The following is a 13,775-nucleotide window of genomic DNA, read 5'->3' as shown; positions in this document are numbered from 1 at the left end:
GGCCAACCGCCTGGCTCCGCCCCACCTGGTGTGGACATCAGGCCCTGGAGGGAGGCAACAAGGGTTTTTGTCTGACTGGTGTAACTGTCTAGGGTGGGGGTGTGTATGTTGGTATGTATGTGACTACCTGGCTAGTCCAGGGCGTCACACTACAAAAAGGGGTCCATTGCTTTTGTATTCAAGATTTTGATGTTATTTGTGTATCATCTTGTTTGGCTGACTTAAGCCTGCTTTACACGTGTCAATTTCACATACGATCTTGTATGCGATGTGACACGCCCCCATCGTATGTGCGGCACGTTCTATTTGTTGCCCGTGTCGCACAAACGATTATTTCCCGTCACATGTACTTACCTTCCATACGACCTCGATGTGGGCGGCGAACATCCACTTCCTGGAGTGGGAGGGACGTTCGGTGTCACAGCGACGTCACACGGCAGCCGGCCAATAGAAGCGGTGGGGCGGAGATGAGCGGGACGTAAACATCCCGCCCACCTTCTTCCTTCCGCATTGCTGGCGGGAGCCGCGGGACGCAGGTAAGCTGAGTTCATCGTTCCCGGGGTGTCACACACAGCGATGTGTGCTACCTCGGGAACATTGAACAACCTGACGTTCAATTTTTAGTAATTGAACGACGTGCGGGCGATCAACGTTTTTGCGTACAATCGCAATCGCATGTAGGTTTCAAACGCTACAATATCACTAACGATGCCGGATGTGCGTCACTTACGACGTGACCCCGCCGACACATCGTTAGATATACTGTAGCGTGTAAAGCCCGCTTTAGTGGGGTAAATCCTCCAGGGTCAAGGTCCAGGTGGGCACACGGGCCAAGGGCATCGGTACAGCAGGCAGGCAAGGCACATGGGAGACAGAAGCAGTACTAGAAGCCGCAGGCAGACAGGAGACTGATAGCAGAGGTTCTGGAAGCCGCAGGCAGACAGGAGGCTGGTAATGTGGTGCCCACCTGCAGTCGCCCCAGGGACATCATTCCACCTTCATGGACGCCACAGGGTCTTCTTTTTGGGTATATCTGGCAACAGGTATGTTGGTAGAAGCGATGTGGGTGGAGTCTGAGCTGTACCACGTCCAAGGCAAACCAGCCTCTTTCTCCCTTATGTCTCGTGAACGCGACTACATCCCCCACATATAGATCAAGACCAGGGTGACCCCCGAGACACAAAGATGCCTTCTTTAACCCCTGCCTCTACAATAAACCCATACCCCGTTCGGCAGTTGAATTCCTCCACTACCCCATGGTGGAGGGGACCTCTGGCCTGACTGACTGGATACCAGGTGGAACCAGGTATCATTTAGGCTGGTGTAAGGGTAACCGTTAACTCGCCTTCCTAGCACTTCTTGTTTCGGATAACCCCTGACTTGAATTACCGTGGGATTCATCGCTACTCCCTTTTCTCCCCTGTTTGGACCGTTTGTCGGCAGCGTGGACCAAGGGAGATGTCTCCAGGCTCGATCCCCCTTTTGGGCCCCCTCGTTGCTGCTGAGGCTTGGACTCTAGATGGTTGGTGAGGTTCTTGTAGTTCCCCTCACTGGCAGGTTTAGCAGATCAATAAATGGACGTCTACTCTAGGGACCTGTTCCTCGTGCGTGCCTAGTCACCAGGAGTCCCCGTACTCGACACCTCTCCTCAGGTGTCTTTCTGACTGACTGACTGATAACCGTCTCCCCCGCTAACAGCTACTTCACGTGCAGGGTCTGACTAGGGTGCCCGTGTGTGTTTCTTAGCAACTGCCGCACTCCATCCCCCAGACTGGCTCGCTCCTCCTACTTTCCTTACAGCCTCTGCAACTTAGCTTCCAGCCCCTCTACTACACCCCTTGCTGAGATGTGGAGGCAAGCCCCCTCTTGGGTCTGCCCAAGGATCCCCTCTCAAGGTGTGGGAGACCCGGTTGCCATGTGTCTGTGCGTACACACCCTATTCCAGCCTTTGGATTACCTGAAAGTACTGCCTCAGCATGGGTGCAGTACCCAGTGGCGCCTGACCAGGTCAGGGGCGCCACAGTAGCAGAGGTACTGGAAGCCGCAGGCAGACAGGAGGCTGATAGCAGAGGTCCTGGAAGCCGCAGGCAGACAGGAGGCTGGTAGCAGAGGTCCTGGAAGCCGCAGGCAGACAGGAGGCTGGTAGCAGAGGTACTGGGAGCCGCAGGTAGACAGGGGGCTGGTAACATAGGTACTGGAAACTGCAGGCAGACAGGAGGCCGGTAGTAGAGGTACTGGAATCCACAGGTAGAAAGGAGGCTGGTAGCAGAGCTATTGGAAGCCACAAGCAGACAGGAGGCTGGTAGCAGAGATACGGGAAGCTGCAGACAGGAGGGTGGTAGCAGAGCTATTGGAAGCCACAGGCAGACAGGAGGCTGGTAGCAGAAATACGGGAAGCTGCAGACAGGAGGATGGTAGCAGAGCTATTGGAAGCCACAGGCAGACAGGAGGCTGGCACCAGAAGTACTGGAAGCCACAAACAGACAGTTAACGTCCTGGAGATCACAGATAGGTAGCAGAGATACTAGAAGCTGCAGGTAGACAGGAAACATTCTGGAGACCACAGACAAGTAGCAGAGGTCCCAGTAGACCAGGAACAGGTCATCGTGCACAGACAACTAAAACTTAGTACCAAGACACAGGTGTGTGTTTTGTTGAGCCACATGTAGACCCACCTATGATCACGCTAGGCCATCTGCAAAGCCTGACATGGAGCACAACGTAGTTTAATGGACTGGGCTGAGGGAAGCAAAGACCGGATCTTGGACAGATACGTAACAATCCCATATGCCTAGTGTCATGTGATAGCTCCGAAATTGCCACCATATGGGGTTGTATTCTGTCAGACCTTTAGAGCCTATCAGATGTGGGTGGTTTTTACACAGCATTGACTGAATAAGATCAAGATGAAAGATGCATTTATTGGAAGGGAAAAAAATAGTTCAGTAATGGTGCTCAAAAATAGCTCCACACAGTGCTAATAACAAAACTATACAATGTCAAGTGCTAAAGTAACTCAGTGAGCTCATGGGAATGACTATGTACTGCAGTGACTAGTCATACCACAACAAGCACAATGAGAAACATTCACGATAAAACCACAAGGGATGTTTACAGCAGAAGTGACCTGGGGGTGGAAGAAGAGCCTGAAGCAGAACAATGACTTTGACCCCCTGTCAGATAAGAAGTAGATAAGAAAAACATATATAAGCGTATAATTACCAAAACGGTATTCCCCCTATTGTCATTTATGGCTAATCCATGACAATAAAGTTCTCATAAAACCCCAACATATTAAGAGATTCCATTTTAAAAGATGTTTCTCACAGATTGGAGATCTTTATGAGGAAAACAAGCTTTGACATCCCACAAAGTAGGAAGTTTTGGACCTAAAAACATCATGATGACAAAAGGTGAAGATTAGGAACCCAACTGAGAGACTCCCTTGTGTTCAGCTTGTGTTGAAGTCATCTATTAGTCATAAGACTAATAGATAAAAGTTTTCAGAACCTGAAGATTTTGGTGGAATCGGCCATCTTTTGTGTGTTAAGGCCTCCCGACTCACCCCCAATAGATGATGTCAGGGAAGATAAAGAGCAGGTGTTTTTTCTTTTTATTTATTTTTTTTGCCATATCCTTATGTTCTGTAGGAACTATGAGTCTGGGAGAGGATTACTGTGCTTTCCTAATGGAGGACACATGAACATTTGACTAATTTGACCCTTCAAGTGCATGGGGGATTGAGGCAAGATATCTATATGTCAGGTGTATCAGGTCCTTTTGGAGAATCTAAAATGGTAAAACTATTGTAACCTAGAGATGAATGACCGAAGAAGATAAAATGAGATAAAACTCGCAAAAGTTTTGAATTTAAGTTATTGGGTAACTTTTTCCGAACCTGCTTCATAACATCTTAACTCACCTTTGTCCCTTTTGGATGACTGACATCTAGGTATGGGTGAAGGCTAGGTATTTAGTAGTAGTCGCCCCACCAAGGTATGTTGTTGGCAAGGGGTGTAGGCAGAAGACACAAGTTGAATTGCAAAACTTAAACCCTACTCACTATAAAGTTGGTGTAGGATGAGTCTCTTTTCAGTTTCAGAAACTAAAGGCCCTATAGTGCAATAACTTGCTGATTGGCAGGTTATTATACTATATTTCTCAGCCAATATACTTATCTCTGTCTCAGCTTAGGCACCATCATGCGGAGACCCCATTCATCCTAACCCACAGAAGCCCCCAGACTTTAGGCATCTTAGACTCTGGCAGCTCCATTCCTTGACTCACAGTAAGGCTACTTTCACACATCCGGTTTGAGCACTGCGGCTCAATCCGGCTGTGAAAACTATGCAACGGATGCGGCGAAAACACCGCATCCGTTGCATAAGTTTTTACATGCGGCCCGTCCGTTTTTTTCCGGTTGCGGCATGCTACTGAGCATGCGCAGTGGAAAAAAACGCATGCGGCGACCGGATGCGTTTTTTTTCCGCATCGCGCCACATCCGGCCTCCATAGGTATGCATTGAAAAATGCGCCACAGCGGCCGGATGCGGCGCGATGCGGTGTTTTTTGCCGGAGCAAAAAACGTTGCAGGGAACGTTCGATCCGGCCGCGGCATCGGCTAAATCTGCCGCATGCGGCAAAAACCGGACCGAACGCAAGCCCCTGCGGCACAATCCGGCACTAATGTAAGTCTATGCAAAAAAAAACGCAACCGGCGTTACAAAAGCCGGTTGCGGTTTTTCTGCAGAACGCCGTATTGTGCCGCAGAGCAAAAATCCGGATGTGTGAAAGTAGCCTAATACACTTGAACCGTAGCTGCCCAATCAATGGCAACCATTTCTTGTCTCTTAAATGTTAGCCTGAAACTTTCACATCTCCAAAAGTTATCTGGCCCATGGACTGGGCCTCAAACCACTGGACTGCACTTCAATACCTGTGGATGCTCAACTCCCACTGTTGCCGGAATTTATCACTTTTGTAACAAGGCTCCCAACTAAAGAAGTTTACCTCTTTAAAGGATTATTTCTCTAAAATAAAAGGACTGAGCTTTTAGTCACTTTCTCAGGGTCCAGTGATGTGTCTGTGCCGCTACTCCAATGTTTGTTGATCGTCTGCGTGATGTCATGTCAATCGCTGATTTCAACATTAAAGTGAACCTGTCAGGTGCAATATGCATACAGAACCACGAGCAGTTCTGGGTGTATATTGCTAATCCCTGCCTAACTGTCCCTGTATACACTAGCATAGATAAAGAGATGTTTTGAAAAAGTATTTCCAAAGATCCTTTATAATATGCTAATGAGCTCAGGAAATAGTCATGTAGCGCCCCTGAGCTACTCAGGGCACTACTGTGAACTGCATGCTCCCGGGGATGCAGGACCTACCCCCTGGGACCTGGAACACCAGTGCCAGATACACCAACACACACCAAATCCTAGTTACCACTCCCTCCAGGGGCAATTGGTTAGTCAGAGACAAGGGAATGGCCACCTAGAGGGCGGAGCCAGATGAGAAGGACTGGTGGGAGGGGACTGAGGGATACCTGAGTAGTAGTGAAAGAGGAAAGAGGTGCTTCGAGCTGGGTCGTGTAACGGTGACCCGGGGTCACAGGAGAGTGGTCGCCAGGGCAGGTACACCCGAGTACTGCTGGGACTAGAGCACGCACGAGGCACAGGGCCCTTGGTCAGGCGACAGTTTCAGACGAACTCGCAATTACCTGCACAGTGAGGGGACCTTCACGGACCTCACTGACCCACAGATTTGGGGGCATCAGCAGTAAATCAAGGATCAGGGTTCGGGACACAGACCAGCCCTACAGGGTCCACACTGCCCGCCGTATGGACAAAGAGACTGCTACCACTAAAAAGGGACAGTCGGGCCCCAAACCACTCTATGCTATGGGGACCCAACCACATTGAGAGTGCCGGGGACAGAGCAACCGAGTCATCCACTGGCACTGGCAATACAGGAACCTGAACCAGCCGTCCAAAGGTCAAGAATGAGTAGAGACTGTTAATTGCAACCCCCGATGTGGCCTCCCTTATTACTCTATCATACACCATACCACCTACCACCACAGCTGCCATTACCACCAGCCCTGGGGGATAATCAACTCTGCAGCCGTGGTTCCACAATCCTAACCGCGACCCGCAGGTGGCGTCACACAAATAACTTTAATCTCCCTTGTAAATATTCCCCTTTAAAAAAGCACCCAGGACACAGAACCGGGCAACGGCCACCAAAGTGACATTCCCCAATTGCAAACTGCCCGGAACCGAGTACCCCATAACCCTGGGCGATACAGTCGCAATGCAAGGGTGTTAGTTCCGGCACTCATTCCGCCCTCTTAGCACTCCCACAGGGGCGTGCTAACATGCTATTCAATGCCCATTGCCCAAAGTCATCATCAGCAGTGACATGTGTACCTGTGTCCGTTGTCACTGTATGAGACGCCGGGCAGTGCACATGATCATAAGTAACCATACTTCTGATCATGCTCACTAAGACGAAAACCAGCGTCGACCGCGGTGACAGTGTTGCGGGCGGGAGCACGGACCCCGGCAACGGGGGCTACTCGAGACGCTCGGGGGGGTCGTGGCTCAAGTGGGGACTGGACCCGGGTTCGTGCAGCAGCCCATCACCCACAACAGCATAAAGGGGGCTATTTACAGGGGAGAGTTTTGACAGTGACGCCACCCGTGGGTTGGGGTGATGGTTGGTGACACCACCGCTGCCTTGATATGGAGTGCCCGGGGCTGATGGAGTGGGCCAGCAAGATAGTATCCCCTCCATGGGTAGGGGAGGTGTTGTCCCGGGGCCCAAGTGTTGGTGGGATGGAGGACTGGGGCACAGTCTGTGGAGGTGGTGATACCGGTGTACTCACGGTTGAAAATAAAGCCACACACAGTCCAGGTAATAAACCAAGTGCCGGATACCAGTAGCCTCTGGAGGGGTGTGCTCGGGTCCCGCACACCGGTAGACAGGACAGGGGCCCTTCCTCCTGCACTTCTGTGTTTTTGTCTTGTGTGTTGACTAGTCCGCATTAAACGGGGTAAGTCCACTCCCGGTGTCTTTGCTTTGGGAGCTGTGGCCCGTGAGAACTGACCCTTGGGATCTTAACAGGCAGTTGCAGACGCCCTATCCCCCATGTTGGGCTTCCGTCTCGCTCTATCTGGGCTGTCGGTGGGACAAGACTTGAAATCTTGTTCCCTGCTGGTTGAATGGAAACATGCTTGAAGCGGTCCTCGTCCTAGGGTCCAGGTACCCCAATTGTGCACGGCCACCGGACCGGATTCCCGCTGTCGGTACCAGCGGGCTACAGCCCTGCCCCGGTCCACTTAAGGTCTCCCGCAACCGGATTTCCGTTGCCTGTGGCCCTGCTCTGCCGTCTGCCACCTAGTCAGGTCTGGTAGTCCAGTAGTCCGGGGTTCCAACCCCTGACCACTACTTCACCGTCCTCTCACTTCAACTGTCTACACTGTTCTATCTGCTTTCCCACCCCTGACACCTCAGAAACCCTAGGTGGGCGTCACCATATGCCTGGCCCCGCCCACTGGTGTGTCCCTATTGTCTTGGGGGGGTGACTAGGGTTTTGTGGCAGGTGTTGTACCTGTGTGAGGTTTGTGTTGGAAGGCCCAAAGAGGAGGGGATCCTGCATCTGGAGAGGGATGCAGTCTCCTGTGACAACCTGGTTTTGCCAGGGCGTCATAGCAGCAGAGGTGAGAGCGACCATGTCTCTGATGCTGCACATTGATTAGCATGTTAGCACGCACAGAGTGGCGTACTAGCATGCTAATGGGGCAGACTAGCCAAGTGAAATAACGCCGTTACGATTAAACGCAAGTGTGACACCCTGGCAACACCAGGTAGTCACAGATAGGCCCCCGCACAACACCTTTCCCCACAGGGTTCCACACAGCCGACCTGAAACCCTAGTCGCCCCCCCTTAGGGAAGGACAGACACACCAGTGGGCGGGACCAGGCGGTTAGAGAACACCCACCTAGGGGTCTAGACAGCTCGGGGCGGGAAACTCAAGAGATAAAGTCTAGAGGTCAAGTTGAGAGGAGTGGAAGGCTGGAGCTAGGTGTAGCTCCAGCAGAGGCGAAGTTCAAGTTGACCGGTGCCAGGGTCGGAGCCCTCGTACCTTGACTAGGTGAGAGACGATGGTCTCCGTCAGCAGGCGACGGGAAGACGGCAGCCGGAGATCTGAGGTGGACCGGGACAGGGCTGGAGCCCGCCGGTGCCGACACCAAAGACCCGACCCGGAAACCGACCACAAAGGGGGTACTTGGACCCTGAATCCAGGACCGAAACCAACGGCCTAGATAATTAACCAATTGAGGGCAGGATTTTAGGTCCTGTCCCAACTAAAGTCCCGAAAACAGACAACCACTCACAGAGAGGGATAGGGCACCGCCAGGGCCCATAGATCCCACGGTTCAGCATCAGCGGGCACGGCTTGTCAGGTACGCAAAAGGCCGGGAGCGGACTCCCAGCGTTTCAGACCGGGAAGTCCACATCTACAACACACTAGTGCAGAGGAACAGACGGCAACCACCAGCCCGGGTGGGAAACCAGAAGTACAACCGGCCGCGGCGGCCGGCCACCAGCACCTTGGTTTACCAAAAGACTGGTGTGATTCATTTCAGTGTGAGTAACCAAACATCCCCCCTGGTACGTTCTGGCACGCAGACCCTTGCCACCACCATACCCTGCACAGATATATTGGGCCCCGGAGCAACCATCCCTACCCATTGAGGGGTTAACATCTAGCTGCCACTACATCTTCCCCAGGTGTCCCGCAACGGCAGCGGTAGTGTCCCACTTCACCACATTCCGTGGGTGGCGTCATTAACTGAATACGGCTAAGGCCGTACAACTACGTATCCCCCGTTTTATTTGGCGTGTCCGTGAGACCCCCGGGTCCGGAGGATCCCTCGAGCCACGCAGTGGGTCCGGATCCGAGCAGCAGCAGCGGCTGCTGGCACGGGGCGGCACACTAGCTTCATTAGCATGTTATAAAAGATCTTTAGAAATATTTTTTTTAAAGATCCCTTTATCTACGCTACTATAAGCTGTGACTGCGAGGCAGGGGTTAGAAATATGCACCCAGAACTGCTCTTGGTTCTGGGTGCATACAGAACCTGATAGGTTCCCTTTAATGACACGTGGGAAGCACTGTGGACAATCACTGAGCTCAGCAGCCTTTCCAATGTAGATGGCACAAGCCACTGAGCTCAGTGATTGTCTGCAGCGTTGTAAATGTGGCTTTTCTGCTGATGCCATTCAGAAAATAGCGCAAGGGGCTGGGAAGACAAAAAAAGCTCAATATAGTTTGAACTGTGTACAAATGGGAGAATGAATGAGGAGTTGTGAGAGGCACAACTGTAGAAGCATAAAATAAGTGTCAGTATTCAGACATCAAAGGATAGCAGACAATGGATGTAGTCCATGCTGCCGGAGACTCAATGGAGTTCAGGCCTGGTAGTGTAGAACATGCAGTTTATTGAGGTTTATGCGTTTCAAAACTAACTGGTTTCTTCATCACAACAAACCTGATGGAGGAACCATTGGGTAGACTTCAATAAACTGCATGTTTTTCACTCCCTGATCTGAAATCCACTGAATCGCTGGCAACGCAGACTAAATCCATTGTCTCCTATCCTCTAATCATAAAATAGCGGCACAGGTTGAATAAAACTTCAGTTTGCTTGCATCCATGAACACACTGCTATTAAAGAATCATGCTTAACAAAAGAGTTGCACTTTCACTTTACACTTACACTTTTAGGACCACGGTCCAATCTCTTAAAGCGACAGTACATAACATAAACATATTATTGTGTTAGCCCTCATTTTAGTAGACCTGAAGCCATGATGTGATTCATTCAATAATCAAAAATTTGACCCATTTGTAGGTTCTCCACCACTGTGTTAGATTGTAAATGATAATATTACACTGATTTCTTCTGCATACTCAGGTTTCGGGAAGCTTCCGGTGCCCACCAATGTCTTCATGGAATCCATCAACTTTAGGAACATCTTGCGATGGAATCGTCCAGCTGACCTCGGGGATAACGTGATGTACACCGTGCAATATAAAATGTAGGTGACATTGCAGTGATTGCTATTTATAATTCTTGTCATATAAATGTACACAGTGCAGTACCCCAGCTGCTTCAGAACCTCTTTTAGAAAAAAAAAAAGTGGTAGCCTCACGCTAAAGAGTGTAGAGACACAGAAGCAATAAAGGGGAAGTTCCAATGTCAGACACTCTTAATTGATGCACATTCTGTATAATACAGTTCCTCATAACTGCTGGTTTTAGAGAAATAGAAGGGAAAAACAAACAAAGAGGAACATTGGACATTTTTCCATTTCAATTGAAAAAATTAACTTAATTGGAAATTGATGGCAGCAACTAATCTCAAAAAAAGTTGTATCCGGGCCGTATCCACCATTGTCTAGTGGCCCCTCTTTTTACACCAGTTTGTGAACATCTGGGAAGGGAGGAGACAATTGCTGGAGTATTTGGAGAGGAACATTATCCCATTCTTGTCTGATGTCGGATTTTCACTGCTCCACAGATCGGGGTCTTCACCAGATATTTCCTTTCATAATGTACCATGTTCTCTATCGATGAAAGGTTCGGACTGCAGGCGGGCAGTTTATCACCCGAACTCTTCTTCTATGGAGCCATGCAGTAGTGATGGACGCAGTATGTTGTTAAGCATTATCTTGCTGAAATCTACAAAGATTTCCCTGAAATAGGCATTGTCTGGATGGAGCAGATGTTGTTCTAACACCTCTATACAGTGTGTCCACCATATCCTGTCAACCGCCATTAACTTGAGAACGGCGGCAGCTATAGGCATAGAAGTGGTGTCTAGGTATAGTAAAGTAGCCATGTGCTACGCAATGAAACCACCTATAGCGCCACCTGGTGGAAAACAACGGAGTTAGCATTTTTATTTCAAAAACTGAACGAGATAGAGAAAAAAAGTGAATTACAAAGTTGTAGGGCATCATCAATTTAATATGAATCGACACCTTGCATACAGAAATGCTGTAATTAGAACGTGTAAAACTCACAAGGCTGCGGACGTGAAGCGATACCTCATGGAGACCTTCCTACAAGTCATTGGGTATGGTGGCTGCGTAGAGTGGCCTCCATGCTCACCTGACCACATTGGACTTCTTTCGGTGAGGTAACATCAAACAGCAGGTGTATGCGACCCCTCCACCAACATTGCAGGACCTACGACGACGTATCACAGATGCTTGTGCAAACGTGTCACCTACCATATTGCACAACGTGCAGCAAGATACAGTATGCTGTGCAGAGTCCAGACCATTGCAGCTGACGGGGGCCACTTTGAGCATCAAAGTTAAATGAGCGCCATATGCGTGACCAGCATTCAATGTTTTGGGGGGGGTCATGGGTTTCATATCATAGCCTTTCTGTATGCAAGGTGTCGATTTGTATTGAATTGATGATGCCCTACAACTTGTAATTCACTTTTTTCTCTATCTCGTTTCGTTTTCAAGATAAAAATGCTAACTCCATTATTTTCCACCAGGTGGCGCTATAGGTGGATTCATTGCGTAGCGCATGGCTACTTTACTATACCTAGACACCACTTCTATGCCTATAGCTGCCGCCGTTCTCAAGTTAATGGCGGTGGACAGGATATGGGTGGACACACTGTATAATGCTCTGCACCAATGGCGCCTTTCGCAGAGCCAATTGATGGATGTACTTAATTTAAATTACAAAATCAATTGAAAATTTCCCTTAAACAAGTCTCATAGTGTAATAAGATTGATTGCTCACTTGCAAAAGAAGTCGCAATTACTCATCAACTGCATTTAGTAGTAGGTGGGGGAAATTATGGAAGTGTTGCTATAGAATAGAGTAATAATTATAGGAAGCAATTGATTTTAATATATTTATTTAAAAAAGAGACAACAATTTAGTATTGTTTTTAACATATTTATATAAAAAAAGAACAATATGGTATTGTCCGTGCCATACTTATGTCTATTAGGGCCAAAACAACCCAACAGTCCATTATAGAGTATAAGACATGATCCGAGGGGTTCAACCTCTGCCTATCCAGCGGGGCGGAAGACATTTGCCTCTAAATTGTGGGAACACGTCCATATATAATTAACAACATATAAATCCATAAAAATCTATGATCTACCACATATTTGCTGTTCTTTCAGCATTTAACCCACTGGTTATGACTCGAGACACAAAAAATAATAATTAAGAATAGTTAAAAAATAAAAGTGATAATTATTTTTATCAATTACCAAAATGCAAATTGAAGACACAAAAGAAGAAATCGGAATCAAATCAATATTTGGTGACTGCCCTTTGCCATCATCAAATATTCTAGTTACACTTCCACACAGTTTTGAAATTAACTCAGCATTGAGGTTGTTCCAAACATCTTGGAGAACTCACCCCACATCTTCTGTGTATGAGGCCTGTGCGGATCCTTTTGTCTCTTCATGTAAGTAAAAAAAATAAAAAAAAAATAAAATAAAAAAAAAAAAAAAATATATATATATATATATATATATATATATATATATATATATATATATATATATATATATATATATACAGTATATACACAGTACAAACCAAAAGTTTGGACACACCTTCACATTCAAAGAGTTTTCTTTATTTTCATGATTCTGAAAATTGTAGATTCACATTGGAGGAATCAAAACTATGAATTAACACATGTGGAATGAAATACTTAACAAAAAAGTGTGAAACAACTGAAAATATTATATTATTATTATTTATTATTATAGCGCCATTTATTCCATGGCGCTTTACAAGTGAAAGAGGGTATACGTACAACAATCATTAACAGTACAAGACAGACTGAATATGTCTTATATTCTATATATTTTAGGTTCTTCAAAGTAACCGCCTTTTGCTTTGATTACTGCTTTACACAATCTTGGCATTCTCTTGATGAGCTTCAAGAGGTAGTCACCGGAAATGGTCTTCACTTCACAGGTGTGCCCTGTCAGGATTAATAAGTGGGATTTCCTGCCTCATAAATGGGGTTGGGACCATCAGTTGTGTTGTGCAGAAGTCTGGTGGATACACAGCTGATAGTCCAACTGAAAAGACTGTTAGAATTTGTATTATGGCAAGAAAAAAGCAGCTAAGTAAATAAAAACGAGTGGCCATCATTACTTTAAGAAATGAAGGTCAGTCAGTCCGAAAAATTGGGAAAACTTTGAAAGTGTCCCGAAGTGCAGGGGCAAAAACCATCAAATGCTACAAAGAAACTGGCTCATATGAGGACCGCCCCAGGAAAGGAAGACCAAGAGTCACCTCTGCTGCGGAGGATAAGTTCATCCGAGTCACCAGCCTCAGAAATCGCAGGTTAACAGCAGCTCAGATTAGAGACCAGGTCAATGCCACACAGAGTTCTAGCGGCAGACACATCTCTAGAACAACTGTTAAGAGGAGACTTTGTGCAGCAGGCCTTCATGGTAAAATAGCTGCTAGGAAACCACTGCTAAGGACAGGCAACAAACAGAAGAGACTTGTTTGGGCTAAAGAACACAAGGAATGGACATTAGACCAATGGAATCTGTGCTTTGGTCTGATGAGTCCAAATTTGAGATCTTTGGATCCAACCACCAATCGTAGAAAAGGTGCGTCGTAGAAAAGGTGAACGGATGGACTCTACATGGCTGGTTCCCACTGTGAAGCATGGAGGAGGAGGTGTGATGG

The 13,775-nt window shown here is 47.8% G+C and overlaps 1 protein-coding gene across 1 annotated transcript in view; it reads left to right on the top strand.

Moving 5' to 3' along the window:
- Positions 1 to 13,775, top strand: part of LOC142290928 (interleukin-10 receptor subunit beta-like) — a 46,271-nt gene that overhangs the window by 3,576 nt on the left and 28,920 nt on the right. The window contains exon 2 of the mRNA XM_075335021.1: positions 9,985 to 10,108. Within this exon, the coding sequence (XP_075191136.1) occupies positions 9,985 to 10,108 (124 nt within the window). The remainder of the gene's footprint in view (positions 1 to 9,984; positions 10,109 to 13,775) is intronic.

This window comes from Anomaloglossus baeobatrachus, chromosome 2, assembly GCF_048569485.1.
Source record: "Anomaloglossus baeobatrachus isolate aAnoBae1 chromosome 2, aAnoBae1.hap1, whole genome shotgun sequence".
Classification (NCBI taxonomy): domain Eukaryota; kingdom Metazoa; phylum Chordata; class Amphibia; order Anura; family Aromobatidae; genus Anomaloglossus; species Anomaloglossus baeobatrachus.
Note: the sequence above shows the minus strand (reverse complement) of the source record. Positions and strands in the feature narration are given on the sequence as shown.